The sequence below is a fragment of the Mustela nivalis genome (genome assembly GCF_964662115.1).
Source record: "Mustela nivalis genome assembly, chromosome: X".
Taxonomy (NCBI): domain Eukaryota; kingdom Metazoa; phylum Chordata; class Mammalia; order Carnivora; family Mustelidae; genus Mustela; species Mustela nivalis.
The window spans coordinates 121,686,045-121,713,778 of NC_139040.1; the positions used below are offsets into that span (position 1 = coordinate 121,686,045).

At 43.6% G+C, this 27,734-nt stretch overlaps 1 protein-coding gene across 1 annotated transcript; it reads right to left on the minus strand.

Moving 5' to 3' along the window:
* ZRSR2 (zinc finger CCCH-type, RNA binding motif and serine/arginine rich 2) lies at positions 1-27,482 on the minus strand. Its single transcript, XM_082717023.1, has 11 exons — positions 26,764-27,482; positions 26,265-26,344; positions 22,459-22,537; positions 17,789-17,897; positions 17,503-17,589; positions 14,356-14,394; positions 13,631-13,749; positions 8,531-8,744; positions 4,089-4,144; positions 3,204-3,313; positions 1-940 (listed from the first exon to the last, which is right to left on the minus strand). Exons 1-11 carry the CDS (start codon positions 26,802-26,804, stop codon positions 480-482), a joined length of 1,395 nt encoding a protein of 464 aa, XP_082573149.1. The 5' UTR covers positions 26,805-27,482; the 3' UTR covers positions 1-479.
* Between the last annotated feature and the right edge of the window lie 252 nt (positions 27,483-27,734).

The window sequence follows — 27,734 nt, forward strand, 5'->3', positions numbered from 1 at the left end:
TGTTTGTAGCACTGGATTCTTTAATAGTGCAAAATTAAAGATAATTTAAAATCCAACAATAGGGACATGGTTGAATAAATGGACAGGTCCACGCTGCGCAGTGAGAAAAAGCAGCTTGATGAAATAGGTTTGGCGGAGGGGAAAAAAGCATTTTCAACTGCAGCCATATATGAGCTCCGTGTTCAAAAGAAAAACACATGGACAGACGCAGAAGAGGAGGGAAAAAAGACCTAAGCACTGCTCCGTGTTAACATTCTCACTAGGGGCTAGGATTACAGGTGATTTCCATGTTCTCTGTACATTTTAGGCTTTCTAGGTTTCTACACTAAACACACTGATTTTTAGAGAATAAAAAGCATTTTTAAATAGGCTCTGGCCGGCTTGCTAACCCATGGAGCTCAGAGCCCTCTACGACTACGCAGGTAGGAAGCAGCCGTCATCATAAATAAGATCTGCAGTCCGTGAAGAACAAAGTACGTTTATTTGCATTTGGGGCTCTGGAGAGTTCGGTCTCTGCTGCCTGACCTCCTCCTGCCGCGACTCCTGGACCTAGAGGAGCTCTGGCTCCGGCTGCCCCGGCCGCGGCTGCGGTCCCTTTTCCTTCCTCTGCTTCGGGAACTGTGCCTCTCGCGGCTCCCGGACATGTGCCTGTGAGACTTCTTCCCCCGGTGAGCGCTTCTCCTTTTCCTCGCCGCCTCCCCATTTCTCTTGTAGGAGTGGGACGGACTAGGGCTCCGTCTCCGCCGGGGCCTCGCATGGTACTCCTCGCGGCGGCCCGTCCTCTCTCTCCTCTCCGAGCCCTTCCCCAAGGACGAGCCCGTCCGCTCGGGAGACAGGTAGATGTCTCGGTTAGCTTCCCAAAACTCATTGTTGGGATTTCTGAACACGTGCAGGAAGTTGCAGTGTTTTCCTCGAGGGCACTGTTGTATCTCAAACAAACCTGCAACGGCACAGTGAGGAAACAGCATTTACCGCCAGGACTCCAGCCTTTCCAGAGGGTTCGCTGCCGATGGGCAGGCGCGCCTGACCTATCTTCTCCTGCGGCCTATATGGATGGACGTCACAGCTGTGGCTCCCAGAATTTCAAAAGGAAAAGCTCTACCAAACGGCACTGTGAATGGTAACCAACTGGAGGTTTTCAGTAAGCCGGGTATCCTGTCCCCCGACCGGATGAGGGGGTGGAGGGCGACAGAACACACGGTGACCACATGGGGGGGGTTGGCGTTTCCCCATCCCACCGATGGACAGTGTCGAGCCCTAATTAATCCCGAAGAACCGGCCCTTGGGAGCCCCGGGACACGGTGCTCTGAGAGCACGGTGGTGGCAGGGCCGGACTGCTGGCCAACAGGGAGCCTGTGAGAGGTGCAGGGCTTGGCCTTCTCTTTAGACTTTAAGAAGATGGTCAACATTGGCCTAACGCTTTTAACTTTGCCAAGTGCTTTTAATATGGAAGATCCTTGCCACGGTGAAATCTATTTGAACCACTTCAAGATCCTCTTGACGCTCTCTAACTTTTTGAAAGTCCGTAAATTCCCCAAATATGTAAAACAGTTAGAAGTGAAATCTCTCCATACCACACGTTATATACGGAAGGTCAAAATCGATCAGTCTTAAATGTAAGACATGAAACCGTACAACTGTTTGAGGAAGACATACAAGTAAAATCTGCATGACGCCAAAAGTACGAACAAAAAAACATAGGGATATAAACAGATAAAATGGATTTCATCAAAATTATAAACTTCCGTACTTCACAGGACATCATCAAAGTGAACAGACAACCCACAGAATGGGGGAAAATATTTGCCAGTCATATTTGCAAGAGGCTTGTCCGCAGAACGGGTCAAACACTCTTACAACCCGATAATAAAAAGACAACCTAATTAACAATGGGCAAAGTTATCTAAACAGACCTCTCTCCAAAGAAGATACACAAATAGCCAGTAATGAGGACACATGAAAATTGTTCAACATCATTAGTTACTAGGGAAAATAACAAAGCTGTTATTAAAAAAAAAAAAAAAAAAAAGTAAACTAGTCTCCTGCTTCGGGGGAGCCAATGTCACACTCAGAAGTATCTCACTGAAAACTCATTGGATTCCCAGGAACTGACAAAAATAATTGCCTTCAGGGAAAAAAAAAAAAACCAGTTCCATCTCTTCCCGCCCGCAAACTTACACGTTTCAGGCATAATGGTTCTTCTGCTTTCCAAAGCAAGGAATTCTAAATCCTTTGTTCCCCCTTCAATAAATAGTTTTTGAGTGACAGCATTCATTAAGACCAGGCTGCCAAAGATAAACACTTGGTAAATTAGAGATTTTTTTTAAATTAGAGGCTTTAAGCCAGCAAGTGTAAAGCCAAAAAAAAAAAAGCAAAGGGGAAGAAAAGTGCACCCCCTAAGGCACAGACAGTTCCACCTCTTTGCTTCCAGAGTCGATCGACAATAAATAGTTTTTGACTAAGCCCATGAGACAGAAATACAAAAATAATGAGGCCTTCCAGAGGGCTGGCTACGCCAAGGACTGACTCATTTCTTGACTTGCCGGCCGCAGTGCGATGAGTCAGTCTGACTGAATGCGCCCGGACCGGATCCTACGGCCACAATCAACCTCCACTGCACGCAAGCATGTCTTTCAAGCAAGGCAGGAACTGTTAAAGCACTTTAGGCGGCAAGGATGACAGAAAATTCATTAGGGATAAAGATGGGGGGAAAAAACTCAGCTTGAGTGAGGGGGTCCAATGAGGAGAGATCACTTCCGACGCTGCAACAAGGAAAAAGGCTCCCCAAAGACACAGGTCCTCGGGCTTTGCGAAGTTTTGAAGCCCCGGACTGAGGATGAGGAGATGGGAATTCCGGCCCCAACTCTGTCACGGATACACTGTAACTTCTGTCACCTCATCCAGACAGTGACCCACAAGGTCCACAGAAACGTGAGCTACTTTATAGAACGATCTCTGCTCGTCTAGTTCCTGAGACAAAAGCCATGTTTCGCCCCTTTAAAAGATTGTTTTTTGGGGTGCCTGGGTGGCTCAGTAGGTTGAGCATCTGACTCTTAAGCTCAGCTCAGGTCTTGATCTCAGGGTCGTGAGTTCAAGCCCCTCACTGAACTTTAAAAAAAAACAACAACAAGTTTTTTCTCTTAAGAATGTCCCTTTACACAACAGTGGAAGCACTGGGGTAAAATCATCATGTTGTATTTTACCACAAATTGCCATTTTCCATCGGGTCACTGGGCAGAATTCGCACTGAAGCTGCCGTCCGGCATACCATCGTCCGTTAAACAGGGAAAGGGCTGCTTGGCATTCTTCTTCCCTTTTAAAAAACAAACCAACCCACAAATTAAAGGATGCCTTTTACAGTAACTGTCTATTATGGAGATGACCCCTATTGTTAACTAACCTTTTTATTAGTTTACCATAGGACCACCAAGTTCCCTGCTTTAGTACTAGGGAGTCCTCATGAGAGCATTCAAGCTCCTGAAAGCTCACAATTTATTCAGGAACGCTTTTTCCTAACCCTCCCTGAGGTCCTGATCCATGGAAATCAGCTTGAGTCAAAGCTGCTTAAACCAAGACTGGACCATTAAAAATGCACAAGTGTCTTTCCACTGTCAGAGCCACTCCTTTCTTAGCTAGGACTGCTCTTTTTCCTTATTACAATGGTTAATTTAACCCATTAGCCACAGCATGGCCCAGATAAACAGCAGGACAAGCAGAAACGCTACACCAACTGCTGTCTTAGAGGACCGAATGCATGCCGAGATGGCCCGGGGCTTCCGTTTTTGGCTTGTTCAATGTATCCTGTTCTGTTACCCCTTTTCAGTGTGTATTTTAATTATTAAAACTATGTAAGTAAAAAAAATAACCATCGTAAAAGATTCAAAACTATGTAAGTACACAACAAATGAAGTACAAATGCATTTTCAAGTCCCTTCTCTATGTATGTCTATATTAGCCCTTAATATTTATATTTTTTTAAATACCAAGTACATGAAAGCTATCTATTTAGTGGGGGAAACCTGGACAGCAACATAATTACAACACTACCCGAGACAAAATGGTAAGATGTTTATGTTCAGGATACTTACGATTGATACTGAACATACACATTGCCCCTCAGATGAGGTTCCAAGTTGCAGCTGACCTAAAGAGCAATGAAGAATTTGATCATGAAAAAAAAAAAGAAAAAAAGAAAAAAAAAAAAAGGAAAAGAAACCCTCCAGTCATCATAATACACTTTGTCCAGGGTGGCACTACCAAAAGCAGTTCTCATTTGAAGATTCCAAATACCCCTCCCCGGTCTATGCAGGGCTTCCGCACGCAGCAGCGATAGAGGCCCCAACTATCTGATCCCTGCTGATCCAGATTCATTTTTCACAGACATGAAATGCTTCACACATACGTAAAAATACAGAGAGCAAAAATCAACACACATGTCCAGCCCCCAGGTTCAAGACCAACGCTTTCCATTTTTGACGAAGAACGGTTAAGTACACAAAACATTGAAGACCCCGTTGCAAGCCTTCCGCCTATGCTCCTTCCCCATCACAGGGATGACCACGAACCATCCTGAGGCTGGCGTATCCTTCACGTTCCAAAGGCAAACACACAGACGGATACACATGCACCGGTGTGCACAGACAGCAACACTCGTATCCGTGTGTACACAGGCAGACACACATATGTCACACACACACCATCAAATCCTATGCATACTATGCATAGACGTGTCTCTTATGAATACACGGGTATATTTATGTATACATATGCAAAGCAACTTGTATATATGTACTGATAAACAATGTAAAGTACTGCTTCATACATTTAAAATTTTTACACAAATAATGTATATTTTACATTCTTTTTGCACAGTATCTTCACAGAAACATAAGGACTCATTTTAACTGTACATTGGATATATCAAATTATCAAATTTATTTATCTACTCCTCTAATGATGACTGTTCAGGATGCTTCCAATTTTTCATCAACAAACAGCACTGCAGGCCGCATTCCTGGACATGTCTCTGTGGGGAGAAGGATTTCTCTAGTATGCATAACCAGGAGTATCAGGGCTATTTATAGGTTCTATGTGCTTTCAACTTCACTAGGTATTCACAAACTGCTCTCTGAAGTGATTTTACTAATTGGTATTTCCTCATCCACTCCTGGTATTAACAGAATTTATAATTTTTTTTACCTGGTACGTGTGAATAATCTCATTTCATATGCACTGTTCTTACTACTAGTTAGATTGAACATCTGCCTTCAAAAATGATAAATCTGGACAAACAGATCAATGGAACAGAACAGAAAGCTTAGAAGGAAACCCATGATTATATGGTCAATTAATCTATGACAAAGGAGAAAAAATAAGCAATGGGTAAAAGTCTTGGTATTTTGGCTTTTATAAATGGTGCTGAGAAAAATGGTCAGCTACATGCAGAAGAATGAAACTGGACCACTTCACTACACCATACACAAAAATAAACTCGAAGTGGATTAAGGACCTACATGTGAGACCTGAAACCATAAAAATCCTAGAAGAGAGCACAGTGATTTCTCCGAGGTCGGCCCTAGCAACATTTTTCTCTAGATAGGCCTCCTGAAGCCAGGGAAACAAAAGCACAACTAAACTATTGGGACTACATCAAACTAAAAAGCTTCTGCACAGCAAAGGTGACAACCAACCAAACTAATAAAGGCAACCTACGGCAGGGGAGAAGATATTTGCAAATGACATATTTGATAAAGGGTTAATATCTGAAACATAGAAAGAACTTCTACAACTCAACACCCAAAAAACAAATAATGCCATTAAAAATGGGCAGAAGACATGAACATTTTTCCAAAGAAGATATCAAGATGCCCAACACAGGAAAAGCAGCTCAACACCCCTTATCATCAGGGAAATGCAAATCAAAGCGACAAGGAGATGCCACCTCACACCCATCAGGAAGGCTAAAATCGAGAAGATAAGAAACCAGCAGTGTTGGCAAGGATGTGGAGAAAAAGGAACCCTCGTGCACTGTTAGTGGGAATGCAAACTGATGCAGCCGCTGTGGAAAACACTAGGGAATTTCTGCAAAAAGTTAAAAAAATAGAATTACCGTATGACCCAGTAATCGCACTACTGGGTATTTACTCAAGGACTACGATAACACTAATTCAAAAAGGTACATGCACCCCTATGTGTATAGCAGCATCATTAAGAACCGCCAAATTATGGAAATCGCCCCAGTGCCCATCAATAGATGAATGGGTAAAAAAGGTGTGGCATATATATCCAATGGACTATTACTCTCAGCCATGAAAAAGAATGAAATCCTGCCATATGCAACCTGGATGGAACTAGACTGTATAATGCTAAGCGAAATAAGTCAAAGAAAGACAAGTACAGTGATTTCACTCATCTGTGGAATTTGAGAAAACAAGGGGAAAAAAGAGAAACTGAAAATAGACTCTTAACTAGAGAACAAATGGGACGGTGGGGGGAACAGGTGAAATAGATGAAGGGGATTAAGCGTACACTTTCCTTGAATTTCCTTGTTATATCAAGAATTCAGGAATCACTATGTTGTACACCTGAAACTAACACTAGATGTTAACCATACTGGAATTTTTTTTTAAAAGGACAAATCCGATTTGTTTTTATTCAGTGGTATAAGAAGGTCCTCAAATATTGATAGAAATGCTTAGCTTTTATTTTCAAAATGAATCTACAATGTTACAAATTTGTTCTATAGTATTTTTGTTAGAGTACCCCAAAAGAGGCACAATCTGTAATGATCGTTTATAACACCATCCTTAGAAGGAAGACTAATGACAGTTTATATCACCACCCTTGAAGTCTTAAAAGGCCTTGGGAGGCCACGTCAGTTACACCAGTGACCTTAGAGATCATTCAATCCAGTGGTTCCCAAGGACCTATTAATTTTCCAACATGACTTCAATGTTTTGGAACTTTTCCTACTAAAAATCTACCGAACAACTTTCCATTTGTAAATGCTAATGTGATTAGCACGAGCTTTGCTGATAAAATTCTAAACGGAAGTGGGGAGGGGGGACCAAACCACACCGTGGCTAGCAGGTGCAGCCTGTTCTAAGCAATGATTTCCACTAACCAGGTGGAAGTTCTAAAGCAGCTCCATCGCTGACGTCACAGAAGCAGTACAACGTAGGGAACCCACGAGGGAAACCACTGATGGGGTCCAATTCCCTCCCTTTCGGGAAGAGGTAAAGTGACCCACTCGGGAGCACAGAGCTAGTCAAACCATGAGGACCGCCCGGCTGGCCCCGCCATACTAGTATTTGCTGCTTACACTGAGAAGCGGCGTGAAGACTGGAAGGTGCGTGCAACAGAAGCAAGAGGTAAAAGGGAAAGAGAAATTTTAAAAGATTTTTTCCTTTTTTTAGATTTTGAACTCAGGGGCTCCTGCATGGCTCAGCTGGTTAAGCATCAGCCTTGAGCCCAGGTCCTGATCCTGGAGTCCTGGGATGGAGCCCTGTGTCCTGCTCCCTGCTCGGCGGGGAGTCTGCTTCTCCCTCTCCCTATGGCCCTACCCCAACTCCTCCTGCTCCTGTTCTCTCTCTCTCTTTCAAATAAGTAAATAAAATCTTTAAAACAATAAAATAAAAATTGTGAGCTTAGTGGACGGAAGTATAGTTCTGCGTTTCACGACTGCTGCTGGGGGCTTAGCAGCCACTGTTCCTCACTGTTCCCGCTTTGCCCTGTCACTGCCAACTTGCAGAGGGAAAAAACCTCGTGATTTTATTCTTTTTTCCCTTTCAATTTATGGGACATTCCCACTACTCTAACAAACCAAAATCACTGCTGTCTGGACCTTATCAAGTCAGTAAGTGGGAGGCCTCAGTATGCTAGGCTTCAACCCCCGGGGTCCCACGAGCAGCCACTGGTAAGTACATCTGCCTTTATTCTTGCCTTGAGGAACCTTTTCCAGTAACCGTGTACTCTCGGTGGCTCTTTTTCACGGGGTATGCTGCATCAGAAGCCACGATCTGGGGAACACTATGTTCAGTGCTGAGAGTACTGAAGGCGTAAACACACTGTCAGAAAAAGGAATCAAGGTTTCTGTTCTCGGGCAGCTCCAGAAGAGTAAGTGCCTCAATGGAAGGTGCAAGCGGGCGCCATCCACATCACGCAGCAAACTCAGTGAGTGGCGAGCTGGGCAGGGCGAGCACACCGTGGCTCTAGGTGCGACCCACCACAAAGGAAGGGAGGGGCTGCCTTCGGCGTCACGGGCAGCCTCTAACTGAACGCGGGCACGGCTATCTGCAGGACCTTACGCGGCTCGGATCTCATGCAGTCCTGCTGCCGTACCGGCAGTGAGGGCCGGTGCGAAGGGAGTCACATCTACCGAGCACCTGGGTGCCCAACTTTGGACCAGGCCCCGCGCCATCGCACACGCCCCGCCCAGGCAGACAGCCTGCGCCCTAGCGCTCGCATGCTCTAGGGCACTCTGGTGGGAAGTGAAGCAGTCCCCTTCTTCATGTGCATCGTGCACACCCACCTTGAACTGGATCACCTTCCCCACGTTCTTGAACTCGGGAAGCACGTCATCATAGAAGTCCAGGAACTGCTGGTAGGTTTCCTCTTCACTGTACTCGAGGCTGGCATCCGGGTCATAGTCATCCCTTCTGCACTGCTCCATCCCAAATGTTGTGAACATGCTTTTAATAAGGAGGGTGGGGCTCGAGGATGGGAAATTGTGTTTACGTGAACACCTGCACATGAAAGGAGAACTTAAATGCAGCACTCCAAGAGTTAGAAGTTACACATCAAAAGCCTCCTTTAAATTGGAGATAGAGACTCAAAGAACTTGCTTAACTGCAAGATAATAAACGCCATCCAGGCGTCAACCACAACACTTGAACTGCTCTAAGACTGACCGATATATATATATATATTTGCTCTCCTTAAGATGTAAAGTTGGGAATTATTTCCACATCCGTATGCCATTCAGCTGCCTTTGGATGAAGTTCACAAAGCCTCACACATGTAAAAGCACAGGAGAAAGGTCCGCTGACACGGCATACTGTGGTGACAGGCCGACACTGTACGTGGGACTCAGGAGGAAGGTGAGAACAATACAATCCTGGCTCTATACCATCTTCTTCTAACTCAGTGCTTAGAGATGAGGGTAATGTAAGAGTTTTGAGCTCACGGACTAGTTCAATTGCACATATGTATACGTGTCATTTCACGGTGCTCGTGACATTTTTCTATTTCTTCCTCTGATCCTAGCAACCCGTTAGGACAGTTGGGGCTAGTATTTTCTCCACTTTGCAAAGGGAAGCTGAGGCCTAGAGAAGCACTCTTACCCAAGGCACGCGGCTGGTAAGAGAGGGCCCAGAGATGGGGGTTAACCTCCAGTCTAGTGCCCGGTCACCATCTGCGACAGGACGCAGAGAATTCTCGTGTCATCAGGTGGCGAACCATTATGAACGATTTTCTTTTCGTAGTTTGAACTGAGCCAGGTTGTACCTGAGTCATTCAAGTCTTATGTGAGTCTACTTTATTCAGTTCCCTCTCCAAAAATGAGGGGGGAAAAACATACTTCAAGGTTCCAAATCATCAGATTTTCCTAATTAGGTTTCCAGTTTAAAAAAAAAAAACTGGTTAAGACAAAATTTTTAGGAAAAAAACAATCCCCAGAATGGAGGAAGAAAAAAAGTTAAAGAACAAGATGAGTGTTAGAAAAATCAATTGCCTCAAAATGCCGAAATGTTTCCCTCCTCCTCACTTTCCATGTCTAGGATACACATCTGTGTACCATGTGACAGCAGGGAGGGCCCCCCCTCCCCGCACACCGTGCCCGGCTCAAAGATGCAGTGTCCGGTCATAGGAAATGTTCTGTTCTCCAAAGGACCCTCCTAGATGATTCAGCAGAGACCTCGTGATGAGCTCCACCTTCCCAAGCACAGCTGCCCACAGCACAAAGAGGGAAAGTTCAAGCTGACTTCGAGTGTCAGCAGTGAGTCAGCATCTTACACGGAGAAACATACACAGATTTTAAACAAGGAACCAGTTTATGGGGGCTAAAATTCTGCTCCTGGGATTACTACATCTGAATGAACCTGGCTCTACTTCCTAGGGTGTCAAGCCAGCCTTGGAGTTTTGGAACTGAGCCCGAATCTCTGTTTAGGGAAAAGCCCCACTTGGCCTGGAGACAGTCCATACAATCTGCGTCTCATCAGGGCTAGCCCTATAGCTCCTACTGAGAAGTCACCTAAGACAAGAGACATTTGGGGAGGCAATCGAAAGGTGTGATGCCAAACCTGTGTGAGTCCCAGAATCACCTGGAAAGAACTGAGATTTCTCAGGTTCTGTTCCAGACCATCTGTTAAGACCTCAGGGTGGGGAAACCCTATTTTCAGAGAATCTCCCCACTTGATCCTGAAGGTCAGCCATGTTTGGGAACCCCTGGTTTAGACTATGCTATTTACGTACGATGCAGATACTAGAATCCAGTAAGACGGCCATGAAACCACACAGTAATAAGTTACCCTAGCCCAAGGTCAGCCAATGAAACATGTGGTCTCCAGATGGCCCCTCCGGTGGAGCTAACTGACTAGACCTCTTTTTCTCTTCTGGAGGGAGCACTCACTACCTTTGTCCTTCACAGATTTCAAGGTACATGCTGAAATTGGGCTGCTTATCGTTTACTGAAGGTCTCTGTTAAGAAACATTTTCAGGAAAATTATGTAAGCAGCTGTTCATAAAACATCTATCAAAGTTACCGTCCACCTCCTTCCTCAGTGTCTTTACGCAGTATTCCACGGGACAAACATTTAGAATCTGATGCCTGCGAAATCTGTCTTTCCAGAGGTACCATGCATTCTTTTTGGCAAGAACTAAATCTCTGCCTGGGCTGTGTTAAAATCCAGAGCCAAGTGCACTGCACACTCAAGGGAACGCCCTCTCTCTTCCTTTCCATTTCTTTCATTACACTTGGGGCAGTACATTATAAGCCCTCTTTCAATCACTTCTGGAAACCAGGGAGTTATGAATAACTACTCTGAAAAGTAAGCTTTACCTTTCATCAGCGATTATGTTTTCAGGAGGGGAAAAAACACCATCACCACGGAACTCCCTTCCAAGCTGTGACTCCAAGCAGTATCAACTCCAGAAAGGTTCTAGAATTGAACCTGGGACTAATTACAAAACCAGAACCACCAAAGTAATGCTGGGGGGATGGAAGTGTCTGAAGTGACAAGCCTGAACAGGCAAGAACAGCTGTGTGATTCTGAAGCAAGTCACTGTGGCTCTGGAAAAGGGGAGCGGCTTCATTGTCTCCACTGATGGTGCTCGATTTTGTAACTGCTCATTTCATAGCATTTTATTTCATAATTCATCACTTGAATGATGAAAATACCCAAATTGCTCTCATACTTTGATAGCTGTGATCGTGAGATTTCATATGCCTATGAAATACGAAAAAATGTTCACAAACCAATCTGCTCACTGCCACTGTTTCCTTGGAATGACTCTCAGGGGCGTGTGGGAGAGCCTGGCAGCCCATGCTCCTTCCCGCACACTAGCACCGCCCATGCAGGACTTCTCTCCTTCTCTCACCTGTGGCCATCAAAAGGAGAACTTAGAATCAGATGACCACAGTCTTAAAATACAAGGAAACGTTAGAGATACAGCATAAACAAGGAAACCTGTAGCCAGAAAACCTTAAAGGCCATCGGGTTCAGCTACTCACAAAAATGTGAATTTATATCGAGTCTCAACTGTCTTTCACAGGTACCTCCCAAGGTTTCTTTGGTGGGGGGTGTTTAACATCCATTATTACTATTTCTTGGTGAAACTAAGCATATGTTCAGAAGATATTTCTAAAGGCAAAAGGGAATAAAATCTCTTCTCCTTTCCTTAGTTCCTAGTTCCTCAGGAGGCTTTCACTACTGACCATATCCTACAGATCCTCTCACAGGCCTTATACAACACCAGCTATCAGCCGTAAGAGGAGCTGCACATCCCACATTAGTAGCTCTCAGTCCTAGGGTGTGTGCGAACACCTGAGGACATTTCAAAAGTAAGGCTGCCCAGGCCTCAGAGATTTACTCAACCTCTGGTAGGACATAAATTTTTAAAAGCTTCCTAGAGGATTCTAACGTGTACCTGGGTTGAGAACCCCTGCTCTTAAAAAAAAAAAAAAGAATTAAAAGGCACAAGGGCTTAACTTAAACAAGAAAAGAGGAAGAGAGAGAAAGTTTGTATTTTCAAAGAAGGACATGAAACTCATGGCTTGGATAATTTTATGAATAAAATAACATGAGTGACAACATATAGTTTTCTCATTAAATACATATGAATTTGCCTATTCGTATCCCTTTTGGGATTAACAGGACCTTAAGAAATGATTAGATCTCTTCTGCAGAATGCTTAATCATTATATTTCATCTTACATAGATTCATTCACCATTATGAATTATTTTTCTCCTTTGAGTTGTTCATTCATAAATAAGCCAAATGATAAACATCACCAATGCTTGGCATATTATCAAGTATTTAAATATTTGCTTAATGAATGAAGACATCGGCACTTAGTTCTCTACATGAACGTCTTGGTTTCAAAAACGCTGATGCTTGGGACGCCTGGGTGGCTCAGTTGGTTAAGCGTCTGCCTTCGACTCAGGTCATGATCCCAGAGTCCTGGGATCGAGTCCCACATCAGGCTCCCCGGTCAGCGGGGAGTCTGCTTCTCCCTCTGCCTGCTTCTCCCCCTGCTTGTGTTCTCTCTCTCTCTCTCTGGCAAAGAAATAAATAAAGTCTTAAACCACTGAGTCAAAAGAGGTAGACAACAGAAGTGTCTCAAAAGAATAAGGGCAACCATAACAAAATGAAAATATACCAGTGACCACTCAGGCCATGTGTGCCATGTGCCTGCCACAGGGTCTGTGCTTGCCTTGCATCCACTCCGTGCGGCCTCACCACCTCCATCGAAGGGAGAGACTGCTGGTCATCCCCATTTTACAGATGAGGAAACTAAGGCTCAGAAAGCTTAAGGAACTTGCCCAAAGGGAAAGGTGCCCAAGTCTGCTTCTGCACCCTGGCTCTGCTCCTGAGTCAGAACAGACTGAGAATGGGGAATTAGAATACTTTTCCTCACTCACTCGGGTCCTGGCTTTCACAGATACCCCTTGGGTATTGGGCGCGCCAACTTCTCAAAGCCTCTTTTGCGCACAGTGTTGGCCACTCAAAAAGAAGTCAGTCAGTAAGCACATAAATAAATAAATAAATAAATAGAGAGAGAGAGAGAGAGAGACAAAATAAGCCAAGCTGCTCCAGTCTCTTGAAATACGTTCTTTCCCCCATCCAAGTCGTCCCACGTGGACTCATGCAAGCACAGGAAGAAAACGAAAAGCACAAGGTCTTCATGAAGCTGTGGAAGGAATGCAAAGGAAGCTCTAAAAGAGAACCAGGCTGAGCTGGCCCAGGGAATTGGTACCAGAAGGGCAATGCAACTGGAGAAGCAGCAAGGATGCAGGCGACACCTGACTGGGAACCTTTCAAGCTCAAGCCCACGGTGCTCCCAAAGAGAGAACTAAACAACCTTGACATTCTGATTCACTGAATTCTGACATGATAAAACAAAATGAGTTACCTATCTCCAAATCTGCACGCTCCTGTTTTACTGTAGAATGGACAATTAGCTCGATCTTTCTCCATTATCCTTAAGTCCATGGGTGGCTCTGGGTTTTGCCATGTGGCACCATTTTCCAACTGTTGAAAATAACCATGACTTTTATTGGTGATATAAAAATCCATGATAAACTTGATGTTTAAAATGCATTCAAATATTTTGGTCAAAAAATATATGGTGACTTAAGAATATACACATTTAGGTCATAACAGGTAATCGAGACTTCACAATCATCCAGAGACATGTACGGTGTCTTTCTTGGCTCCCAGTCATTGCCCAGAACCAGGCATCACCGTGGCTTCTGGGAGCAGTCACCGAGGTCTCCCTGCTGCCCATCCATTCTGAATGGGGTCAAAGGACTTGTCAGGGAACCACACCTAAGACCCAAGGCACTCTGTAGCAAGTTCTACCATTTATTTCGGGCCAACAGTGTGTGGTGTCGCTCGCACACACTTTAAGGACTAGAAAGAAGTAGAGTCCACAGCGGGGGACTTGATACCATTTGCTTTTGTTCATCAAAAACCACTTGCTGCTGTTGCTGCTGTAAATATCACAGAGCTGCGAAGTGATTCTGATATTCAGATGCGACCTAAATAGCTTACCACAAAATTAACATTCTACTAGAGGAACAGTTTTTAAAGAAATGTTCACTGGTCTCAAATTCTGAATGAAAGGTTTGAAAATACCTCATTTTCAGCCTGCTCCAGCATCTTCTGCACAGCTTCCTACAAATGGTGCAAACATAGGACTAATGAAAACCTGCAAGTCAGGAAAGTCACGTCTGGTTTCTCTGGTTAAGAAGCTCATGCGTAATAATTCATAAGAGAAAACAAAAACAGAAATCACACCCGCCAAAGGCTTTAGGTTCTAATTTGCTTTCTACAGCACAGATCTTCTGAAAAGCTTTCAAAGGACATATAGCTGAGAATGTTTATTCAAGCAGGACATTTATTAGCTCCCACTGCAAAACACAGTCTTATAATAGTTTGAGTAACAGTAATATTGAGCGTATTTGATCATATATACCACATTCTAGCTTTCCAGATGAGTGATATAGCATCAGTGAATTATTACATAATGCAATGCTCAGATCAAACGTCATCAACACTTAACAGATCTTAAATTATGACATGAACATAGTAATTCAGGTTGATGAGAAAATCTCCAACTTTTCGCTAAGACAAAGAAGTCTTGCAATATACCAGTACATTCTGAGCTCACTGTCATTTAAACAAGTTTTTAAATTATTCTTGACAATCATTTAAACAATTATTATTGACTTGTCATTTAAACAAGTCTTAAATTATTCCCTTGCCCCTTAAAGCATTACATAAAAGACTCCTCTGTCTAGCTGCTTGAGGATGCTACCCGGTCACACGGGGGACCGGGCTAACTCCACATGCTCGCAGGGCAACTCTGGTTCTTCACCCCCACCCACCCGAACGCCCCCCATCCACGCGCCCAGTGGTTTGGACTAACAACCTAGAAGCAGAACTGGAACTCCTCTCCTTTTCCTTCCCTCCCCGTCCACTCAGTCTACAAGCCAGAGAGCCCCACTGCCTCTCCCTCCACACACCCTGCCTCTGTGTACTTATCCTTACGAAGCTCCGCCCTTGTCCAAACTACCATCATGTCCTATCTGCGACAGTGGCCTTCTAACTGGTCATTCTATTTTCACTCCTGTATCCTTAGTGCAGGCTCCCTGCTCTCTACCCTCCCCCATCTTTATATAAAAGTTAGAAGGATCTGGTAAAGGTAGAGATACAAATTAAATGAAGTCACACCGTGCTTCGAAACGCTGCAATGGCTTCCCATGGCACGTAACACAAAACCCAAACTCCTCCTTCCAGTCCAGGAGGTCCTGCATGACCTGACCCTGTCTACCTTCCTGACCCCCTTCCTTGCCCCCACCGTTCTCTCCTTTGGCCTCCAAGATTCAGGCACCCCGACATCTTTCCAGCCCCATGGTTCAGGCCTCTTTCCTCTGCCTGGACTCCTTCCTTCTCCCCAGGATCTTTGCACTCAGGTATCAGCTCAAACACTGGCTCCTTGACAAGTCTTCCTTGACCAGGCAATCTAAAGAAGTACATCCCTACCCCGATCACTACCGCATGGCTGTTTATTTCTTTATAGCACTTAACATCACCTCACAGCACGTAAAATTATTTTTTTGGTCACTTATCATCTGGCTCCCCCATCTAAAAAACTCAAGGAGAGCAGGGCCTGTGTTTTTCACTGCTCTATCTCCCTCTACTAGAGAAGTATCTAGAGACAGCAGAAACACGGACTGCATGCCCCTTTATACATGCTTACAACCTTCCTCATTTCACCTGCCTCCGGAATATCTCACCTGACTTCCTTTGAAACAAAAGCCTTAACTTTTTTAAAAGCAGCCTTGGCTTTTTCCTAATGTCAGAAAGACCTCAGTTGAGAACATTCTACTGTCAAAATGGGAATCGACTGCTCTATAAACAATGACAAGTTCCCGACAACTTCCCTGTCCCCTAAAAAGCTAGCGTGGTCTCGCCTCATCCGTAAGGCAACATTCAAATGAGGGGGTTAAAAATGTGCACTGAAGAGGTGCCTGGGTGGCTCAGTCGGGTGAGCGCCCGGCTCTCGGTTCCCGCTCACATCACGATCTCACCGGGCGTGGGATCGAGCCCCGCGTCAGGCTCCGGGCTCAGCAGGCAGGCTACTTGAGGATCCTCTCCCTCTACCCCTTCCCCTGCTCACGTACTCTCTCTCACGCGTGCTCTCTCTCTAAAATGAATAAATAAATCTTTAAAAAATAATTGCATTGGAATTCACTGATGACCTGAGACACAAAATACAAAAATTTGTGGAGGCTGCTCCTACCCTATCATGACTAGGATATAAACAAATGCATTTTTAACTACCCACTTTGATGCTATTCAAACTTGGGAATATGATAGAAAAGATACATCCTGAGGACTCAGTCAAGGAATGATGAGCTGTGGGATCTTGGAAATAAATACACTGTGTTAAGGAATAGCAGCAAAATAAACCAAAGCAATCTTTAAAAGACACTGAAAGATACATACACATACCTTATAGACTCTTTTTTTAATGAGGAACTACATGTTAACTACAATGGCCTTTATAGCCAAGTAGGAAAGGCAGTCACGATTTAGCAATAAAAAATATTTCCTAACTCCTCAGTATTGGAGTTCCTGATTTTTGTAGTCAATTCATTCTTGCTGACATGTTATAAGCAGTTAAATGTCTTATTAACTCAGTGAAGATACCACACAAAGTATTCTCTAAATGGGCCAACCCTTATAGAAAAGAAGCTCAGAAAAATGGTTTGGTGTGAATGTAAAGAGCTAGAGCAAAAACAACATTTGCCCTAGGCTGGGACAAAGTGGAAAGCAGGGGCCAGCTGCCTGTTTTTCAAAATAAAACAACCAAGTTTTACTGGAACACAGCCACAACCATTCATTTACATATTACCTAAGGCTGTTTTCATGCCACACCAACAGAGCTGGGTGCTTGTGACAGAGACCATACACACCATAAAGCCCCGAATTTTTACTCTCTGACCTTTACAGGGCAAGTCGGCCAATGCCTGGTATAAAGAGGCAGAAGGGTAGTTAAAGGCAAAACTTAATTTAAGGTATCTGCCACTGCACAGACCCAAAGAAGAGATAAGGGAACTTGAGCGTGTATCTGTACTAAAAACAGGACTCTTCCTAGACAGGAAAATGAAGCCCAAAGGCTGATATGCCTCCAGCTCATTCTTTAGCCCCATCCCACACCGTATCTGTGCACCAAGAGGATACGCAGTGCGTTTAACCTCCTGTGACAGGAATCACCTCTCTTTCTCTCTTCTCCTGTAGCTTCTGTTCCTCCTCTTCTCTCTCTCTTCTTTGCTGCTCTTCCCATTCTTCCTTTAACTTTCTCTTTACCAGAAAAAAGAAAGAGAAGAAATGGTAATTCTTGTCACTTACTTCTTGAAAACATTTAACATATGGGGCAGAGAAATGAAAAACTTTGCCACTGGTAAAATGCGTACTACCCACTTTAAGTTCAAGACCTATAACTCTTACTGGGAGTTATTTGGGGTTAACTAATTAGCCAGCCATCAGACTAATATCGTACCTCTTGTTCTTCTTGCCGCTTTCTAGCTGCCTCTTCCTTTTCCTTCCTTCTTCTGAATTCTTCTTGTGCTTTCTGCTCCCGAAGCAACCACGCCTCATGTAATTTTTGCCTATAATGTAATGATGTAATCAAATAAGAGAAACGAACACTAATTTACAATTACATACACACAATGATAGCAAAATGACATATTTGAGAATGATCAAGCTATCACGAAAGGTATTTTCGAGAAAGCAGTTCAGTGGAGGGTAAGAGGATCTCTTCCTAGAGGGTAACAGCTGAAAATCCCTACTTCTACACTTTCTGTCCGTGACATCTTTCACACAGGAACAAGGGCACTACAACTTGCCCTTTAGGCTGACCATCAGGATGTTTAGGTGTCAATAAAGATCCCAACAAATCTCAGGGCCCCATCTAGCTTTTCACGTTCAGAAGGTCCTACCCTTCCCCTTCTATGCATTTTACAGCAGCACCTGGGAGACCGCGGCACTCTGTCTTTGCACTGCTCCTGCAGGCAGTTAAGAGTCTGCCATGGCTTGTCCCAAGCACATAAACTGCTCAAAAAAGGGAAACAGAACTCTATCTGAGCAGGTTTTACAATAAAGGAAGCTACAGGTTTTGTGACAAGGAGTTATACAAATAAATTAGCAGCTGTCTAGTTTATTTTTAAAAATGACCAATTACAGGGTAATGCTACCTTAAAATGGCAAGTGTCTCAGACATCCAATACTGAAATTTCTAGCTGAAAGATGGGCTCCATTTCTTTTCTTTTCTTTTTTTTTAAGAGCCCAGCGTGGGGCTTGATCCCAGGACCCTGGGAGCCAAATGCAGACGCTTAACCAACTGAGCCACCCCGGTGCCCCCTGATGAGTTACATTTCAAAAGTTCAAAAGCCAATTGGGTGTTTAGAACTTTGATTGCATTTTCCCACTGAATTTGTAAAAGGGAAGTGAAATATGAGAAACAGTTTTGTATTACTTCAGCAACATTAGGCGTTACATAAGGTTTTAGTTGTAGTCTGGGGAACCGATTCACAACTTCCAACACCCTATGGGAAGAGATTTCACTTCCAGCGACGGATTTCAGGATCCCATCTCTTCACCATGGTGGAGGCGGGCACATCGCATCGGTCAATGGTCCCGTGCAGGTTGTGGGTTATGTACAGATGTTTCAGTGTGTAGAACTTTGACTTTTTGGAGTCTTTTGAAGAACACTAATTATACATAAACCAAACCAAAGCACATATAAATCTAAGACCTCGAAAAGAGTCAATGCCGACAGAGCTGCAACTTGGGTAACTTGATATACTGTTGAGAAGCAAAACTGGAGACCTCCACACACACAGCTCGGTCAGACCCGGGCACTGGGAGGACCCGAGGAGTGTCTAGCACGGCTTCCAGCAGTGTCGGGCCGTGCCCTCCGGCTGACCCCAGCCCCTCCTCTCCCACGCCACTAAAATGCCTGCCAGACAAAGCTCAAAGCTGCTGGGGAAATGGACTCTGCTCTAGCCAACACAGGACCACAAGCCCCTGCCTTTGCTTTCTTACAGGATTTACTAAAAATGGCTTATAATTGTGATTCGGTCTCTCTCAAGGACCTGAGAGCCATTTCTTGGAAATGTCATCTTTAAGAAGGAGAGGGCCCCTGTGTCCCAGTGTCTGCGAAAGGCTGGCATCCTAACTTGCCTAACTGCCTGCTGGCCACATTTACCCTGACCAGCCCTTCACACATCCTCCCCCTCCCATTCCTCTGCACCCCTACACTCCTCCCGCCCTCTCCCTTGTAAAGGTGCCAATCGCCCCAGCATGAATCAGAACGGAGCTCAGCTCTTTCCCCAACAGGCCGGCACTCCAATCTGTTCTCACCACTTCAACGTCTGCCTGTGCTAGTCTCTGACACTCTGTATGTGCTTTCCGGCAGTACATCAAGCCAGTGTTTCCACAGAATTAATTCTCCTGCTTTTCGGCAACACACTACCTTGCAACTGGTACAGGAACAAAGATCAAAGGAACACAAAGATCTGGTTACCTGATTTAAAAGAAGCACCTCAAATTAAATGGGAAAAGAGAACAAATGACCCCTATTTCATACCATGTATGGCATCTTCATCATAACAGAAATCTTTAACAACCAGAGAGATATTACTGCATCTCAGCGTCTCCCATCTCCTAACACTATGTTAAGTGCATACACTTGCCACCTCATTTCATCTCCCCAATTCCATGAGGTAGGTACTAGGATTGATTCTATTTCCATTTTATCTCCATACTTAAGGCAAGGAAACTGAAGCTTAGAGAGAGAAGCAACTTGAGCACAGCTAGAAGGCGGCAGGGCCAGGACTCAAGGTTGTTCTGGCTCAATCAACTCCATGTTCTCAATCACTACTACATTTTCTTTTGGCATTTTGCTGATTGCACCTATTTACATGCTTAAGTGGAGAATAGGAGTGTGAATTACATCCAAAGCAGCAACATTCCCTACTAAACATGCCATTAAATAGCTAGAGATCACCTATAAAATTTTCTTACTCCTTTTTAAAAATATTTTTTTATTGTGGCAAAATATACATAAAAATTTAGGATTTTAATCATTTTTAAGTGTATGGTTGAGTAGCATGAAGCACATTCACATTACTGTGAACCATTTGGCAAAAACAAAACAAAACAAAACAAACAAAAAAAAAACTACCCCCTGAAAAATACTAAGCAAGAGAAATAGAAGACTTTCATCATCTTGGGATGGAAGAGGCCTTTTATAGTCCAGAGACCACGGTCAGATATAATGATGAAAGTCGATGACGTGAAAATCAAATTATGGTTAAGTAATGTCATAAGCCAAGTTAGGTAGGACTGATGACAAATGAGAAAAACATACATCACACATATGACAGATAAAGGACAAACATCCTCAATCAGTAATAACCTTGCTTACCCAACAAACTTAAAAAAATGTTTCCCAAAAGAGGAATGTAGAAGACTTAAGCGATCTAAAATAGGTAATGAAATATATTAAAAAGTATATACAAACTTGGGGCGCCTGGGTGGCTCAGTGGGTTAAAGCCTCTGCCTTCGGCTCAGGTCATGATCCCAGCATCCTGGGATCGAGCCCCACATCGGGCTCTCTGCTTAGTGGGGAGGCTGCTTCCCCCCTCACTCTCTGCCTGCCTCTCTGCCTACTTGTGATCTCTGTCTGTCAAATAAATAAATAAAATCTTTAAAAAAGAAAAAAATATATATATATATTTACAAACTTACTAACTAGGATATACACATTTGAAACAATGAACTGCAACTTTTCACTACAGGAACTTTAAAACTTGATGCCTGGTGTGAGTGAAGGTATGGGGATACAGGCACCTTGATTCACTGCTAGATGGGCTGCAAACTGGACGTGCCCTCTTTACCCAACCATCAACATTTTACATTATTTATCGTTTTCCCAACAATTGCATTTCTAGGTATTATCCTGAGGAAATAATAGGACAATTACCAAGGATATATAAGCATGGATACCCATGGCAACTTTTTATAGAACTGTAAAAATATCTGAGTATAGGGGTGCCTGGGTGGCTCTGTGGGTTAAAGCCTCTGCCTTTGGCTTAGGTCATGATCTCGGAGTCCTGGGACTGAGTCGAGCATGGGACTCTCTGCTCAGCAGGGGGCCTGCTTCCCCTCCCCTCCACCTGCCTCTCTGTCTACTTGTGATCTCTATATGTCAAATAAATAAATAAATCTTTTTTAAAAAGAATCTGAGTATAAGTAGTAAATAATAGGAAATAGAAAGTGAATGCTATTTAATAGTAAATAACCCAAATGTCCATCAGTAGAGAACTACAGATTACAGATCAAGAATAAATTATGCTACAACCATACCATGGACACTGTGTTGCCACTGAAATGGTTGAATTAGGTATCTGAACCAACACTGAAATACAGGTCCTATACATTAAGCAAAAATAAAGCCATTAAAAATGCATAAATAACATCCCATTATAGACATAAACACATACAGTACATCTACACTCTTACATTTTTAACAGCGGCTATCTTTGGGTTTGCTGAATTCACCGAAGCAGTTTCACTCTTTATACTTATTTCAATTTTTTTTTCCAAAAACATTTTCAAATTAGCAAAAATAGTGAAAAATACTCCCATTTAAGAAAAATTAGAACATCTAATTTTAGTCTGTTAGGTGGAGATTTAAATATTTTATCCAGGGTTATTTTATAAGACCTGTTTTGTATAGGTGTTATAAAGAAGACCTGTACTAGTTTGTAGAGACTTATAATATTTTTAAAAATTTCTTTCTTTCTTTTTTCTTCAAAATATTTTTTTTTAAATTTATGACAAGGAGAGATAGGGAGAGAGGGAACCCAAGCATGGGGGAGCTGGAGAGGAAGAAGCAGACTCCCTGCTTCTGGGACTCGATCCCAGGATGGTGGGATCATGACCTGAGTCCAAAGCAGACGCTTAACAACTGAGCCACCCAGGTGCCCCCCACCTTTTTTTCTTAAGTAGGTGCCACACTGGGTGTGGAGATCCTGAGATCAAGACCTGAGCTGAGATCAGGAGTCAGAAGCCCAACCAACTGAGCCACCCAGGTGCCCCAAGACTTATAATACTCAAATAAAACAACTGGATTCATGAGGAAGTTCTCCGATCACTGCTGACCTTTCTATCTCCAACAGCTTCTCTTCTTCTAGGTGTTGTTCTTCAATAAAAGCATCCTCCTCCTCCTTCTGTGAGAGTCCTAAGGAAATTTAAATGTTTTATTAAATGATCCAAATATTGTAAAACCTTGATCAATGATTCAGGGGGAAAAAAAGATAAAATCTAACCATTACAAATATGGTACCAATCTGTTTTTAAAACCTTCTAATAAGGGATCCAACCAACCAAATTTGAAAAAATTTTGAAACCCAAAATGAACAATAATGGTAGGTAACACATTCAATTTAAAGTATTAATTTATGGTTCCACAGTGATACTCAAAAAAGTGGTGGGGTATGAAAAGGAACATTCATCTTTACAGAAGAATGGCAACTAAAAAATGCAGAAAGACTTAAGTAGAAAAGTCCTTTTTGCAACCCACTTTAAGAACGGATTTTTTTTTTTAAATGCTAAAAACACTGGTTGAAAGCTTGTTGGGAAGAAGATGCTTACACCATCTCAAAACATCAGCTCAGAGTACTCATTACAAAAGGGAAACTTCCTTTACAATGGAGCCATCAGACTGGCAACACTTTGACCACTCCTGCCAATACTAAGAGGGGAACAACCTGACATTACAGCCCCCTGATGTGGGCAGTGAGAGGTATACAGCATCAGCTTTGTAGGATCTGCCATAATAGGCATAACCTGAAGCTAATCAGGAGACAGGCTAATCGAGAATGCAGGGCATTCCACCAGACAACTGGCTTGAACTTTTCAGAGTCATCAGTCTTGGTTTGGGAAAGTTCAAGTATGGCCTGCATATCACACACCATTGAATTACTATTCCTTTACTTGGCTGCAAGTCTGATATTATGCACTTCATTCTAAGGAGATGGAGGCTGAAGTATTTAGTGGTGAGAGATTATGGTATCTGCAACTGACCTGCAATAAATTCAGAAAAAAAATGTACATATGTATGTATCTATATAGGGAGAGGCAAAATGTTAAAATGTTAACACTGGCAAATCTAGATGACGTGTTCATGGATATTTATCGTACCATTTTTTCAACCTTCTGTACACTGGAACATTTTCAAACTAAGAATATGGGAGGGGCACCTGGGGGGCTCAGTGGGTTAAGCCTCTGCCTTTGGCTCAGGTCATGATCTCAGGGTCCTGGGATTAAGTCCTGCATCAGGCTCTTGTCTCAGCTGGGAGCCTGCTTCCCTCTCTCTCTCTCTCTGCCTACTTGTGATCTCTCTCTGTCCAATAAATAAATAAAATCTTGAAAAAAAAAAGAATATGGGAAAATATTTTTAATATAACAACTTATTATATAATAATGATACATATATATAAATTCTTAATCAGAATTTAAATTTGGGAGGGGGGAAGGACGAAAACTGAAGTGATCCTAAGGAAATATAACAGAAGATCTCAGGCTTAAAGGAAAAAGATTTTCTATCTATCACATATTTTGAGTATAGGTCTAATCAAAGGCACACCCAGTCCTAGATAATTACAATTTGGTTTTCTTAAGTAAATTCTATTATTTTAGTACCTGAAATTAAAATAGGTTAAAAAAAGAAAGAAAGAAAAAAAAATTGGGGTAAATTCTAGCTCACACAGAATAAAATCTAATTATTCAGATTATTAAATGAGCTAATGTTCCGAAAGGGGCTTCAGACACCCTGGCCCAGAAGCTATGCCTGACTGACTTAGAGAGGTATGCCTATAGACGGCACAGTCTAGCACAGCTGATACTCAAAAATATCTGTTCAACCCCTCTGTCCTCCCCAAAACAAGCTCACACTCCTCAGAAGTGATCACTAACAGTACCAGGTGTAGCATTTGCTCGATACACATACAGTCAAACATATGCAAGGACACATGTAAGTATACTATACCTAATTGTATCATACATGTAACTGTATAAACTGGAATCACACAACTTGCTTTTGATTCTGAATGCCACCTTAACTTCTGACAAGGCAGCTCATTTCAGGCTATTTCGAATAGAGCTGGATGCTGAAGAGACTACCTATAAATGAGAGGCCAATATTCCAGAAATTTCTACCACCCACTTTCCAACTCACTCTTAACAGCAATTCTTATAGACTATCTCCCTATTCTAGTCTTCGGGGTACTGTCTGCCCATTCAATCTGTGCTACAATGAACAGCAGTGTTTGGTAGGCCACACTATTCATGAAGCACAACTAAGAATTAGGAGTTGGAGTGGGCCAAAGTAGGAGCAGTAGTCCAGACACAAACGCTTCGACTTGGATCTTCCATTAGCTATATAATCCTGACCAAACCAGTGACTGCACCCTTCAACTGACTAAACTGCCAAGGAACATGATCTGCCTGCCTCTTCACAAAGGCTCACTCTGAAAGCACTGTGCGAAGTCAAAGGGTGGGGGGGAGGGGGAATCCAATGCAATAAAAACAGCTCTAGGATTTAAGAAAGGGAAAAAAGATCAAGTAGTTAAAAAAAAAAGTTTTATTAAAGAATACTGGTTAAGTAAACAAAGGTAGCTGAGATCATTGCGGGAGGGGGTGGACACAGAAACCAAGGGCATCAATAACTCCAACCTACCCTGTTTTTCTCTTTTATCCCTGATATTATGTCCTGCCTTTAGTGGTGTAGTTATGAATAAAAGAGAGACGCTAACACAGGCCGCAGGTAAACACCCTGCTTCTCCCATTCTGAATATTCCAAGAACCGCTACTAAAAATAAGTACTGCGCAATTCCAAGGGCAAATACAATGTCTACAGTTATGTTTCACAAGGCTAGAGAACATTGGTTACATGAGGCCCTTGCCTGTGGACTATAGGAATCGTCTAGATACATTTTTGCAACGTATTTAAGTATCAAATTATTACAATGTATACCTATAACTAATGTGTCAATTATATGTCAAAGGGAAAAAAAAAAAAGTATGTGAAGATCTGCCTGGATAACCTGGATGGCAAAGATTATAACGCAACTGCTGTGTGATTTCAGTGCTTCCATCTGCATTCATAACTAATATATAATTTTGTAAGTTATTACTATCTTCATTCTATTAAACAAGCGGGTTTAATAGATATTTGTTAGATTCTGCCATATGAAGGACAAATGACACCAAAGCCAGTAAAAATGACATCACAGCCAGTATTTTAATAGGAAAAAACAACAACTGGTAAATAAGCACAGGGCAACAGCAGTGACACTCCCAACTCCAATCAGTACCATAAGCACGCTCAAAGCTTGTCCCACACCATCCCCAACATCACATTAATGTAGATTTGAATTTTACTGGGTGTGTAATTTCACGTGGTTTTATAATCTTGTACATATGTCGTTTCCTAGTCAAATAAGAGTTTTATATCTGCTTTTATGCTTATGTATATACTTCAGTGGCATTAATAATAATCCGAGTCAACAAAGGGTCTCTTGTTACTCACGTTTGAGAAAACTTTGCAAAATGTCTAAACCCCTCAAGTCCTGCTGCTTTTACAAAGGAAAACATTCGCTCAATACTCACTATGTGCAAGGGCTGTGCTAGCTGCTGTAATTCATGAGGCCTGCACCTGTAATATCAGATACTTCATAAATACTTACACATAATCAGTGCTTGATTCACCATGACCTTTTTCCCCCTCTTTGGTACGTTAATATCGTTTCTGAAGTAGGTCTAACATAGCTTTACTCGGGAGGCAGCAGACGCCGTAACTCTCAGCAGGTAAGTACTTGGCTTCCTTCTGGCACTGGGGCTTCGAGTTAAGACGGGAGCGGAGAGAGCAATTTCATACACAGAAAACAGGCTAAGGAGTCGGTTACCTGAGTCCCTCAATCGAGCCAGTTCTTGCCGTCGTTTCTTTCGTTTCGCCTTCTTCAGGGCGGCCCTGTACTTTTTGTGGCTGGAAGATTGAAACAGGCACACACCCGCGTCAACGGACCGCACCGGCGGCGCTGCCTGAATGCCCCCCCCACACACACGCCGCGCCGCGCCCAGTGACAGGAAATCGCTCCGGTGCCGGTGAGTGAAATCTTGCTTCCCGGGTCTTCATTACGGAGCACACATTTACTATCGCCTCGCCATTCCACGACCAGATGGCAGGTCCTTTCCAGCCCACCGCCTGTTCCCCTCCTCACCTCCCTGAACCCACAGACGCCCGTGACAGTCCGGGTCGCACCCTCGGGAAGGACTCCAGCGGCAGCAGTAGCTCGCGTGCTTGGTCCAGCTCCCCTTTCCTTCCTGCTTACACATCCTCCATGTCCAGCCTCGGGCAGCTCCGTCCCCTCCTCTCGTCGCCTCATCTCCCACAGCCCCGCTTACCTTAGTATCTCAGGAAACAACATCTTGTCGGGCGCCGCCATTTTGCCAGGACCGCCACGCCCCCCAAGAGTTGACCGGAAGAGGCGGGCTTAAGAGGAAGGGCGCGGCCGCGCGCAGGCGCGGGTGCCGCGGGGACTCTGAGGCGAGGGGGAGCGCGCGTCTTCCCGGGAGAAACCGAGAGAGAAGACGCGAGGTTCCTGTAGGCGGCTCGTCTCCCAAAACTCTGCACAAACAAATGGCTCCTTCCCGAAAATTCCTACCCCTCCCTGAAAAGAATTCTTCCCTTCTAGAGCTTCGCTATTGCTTTATCACTACCTGTCCCAACACCACAGTGGTCTGTCCTGTGGTCAGGAAGTTAAAAGTTACAATTCTCTGTCTCTCCCTCTTGTCCTCTCATCCACTCACGAGCCCTGGCCGCACGCGGTCACTCGCCTAGCTTCCCAGCCGGACTGGTCCAGGCTCCGCCTTCTGCGATTCCACCTATCAGCCCCTCAAACTCCAGAGTCCGCCAGTTTCCATTCACACCTACCGCCGCTATAGGGAAACTAACACCTGCGCTGCGAACGAGTAGCCTCTGCTCCCAAGGAATGTGCAACCTAGAGGCAGAAAAGGACCAATACATAGAGAAAATAATATAGTACAGACAACGTAGTTTACTCAACAGTCCACTGGGGATTCAGGGAGAACTTTCTGATGCCTTAGTTTTGCAGGAAGGTAGCCTTTGCTCAGGTGGAGAAGGGTGAGATTCCCAGGTGGGAATGGTAAATCGGCATAAGCAAAGGCACTGAGAAGTGGAATCGGCCAGAATTTTGGCAATCGAATTTAAAGGGAAGTTCCAGAGTATCACAGCAATAGAGACGGGCTAGGCCTTGGTTATGAAAAACGAGCCTAGTAAACCATGCCAAGAGGCTCTAATTATGTTCTGAGGCAACAGGAAACCATCAAAAAGCTTTTAAGCTGAGGTTTGTTAT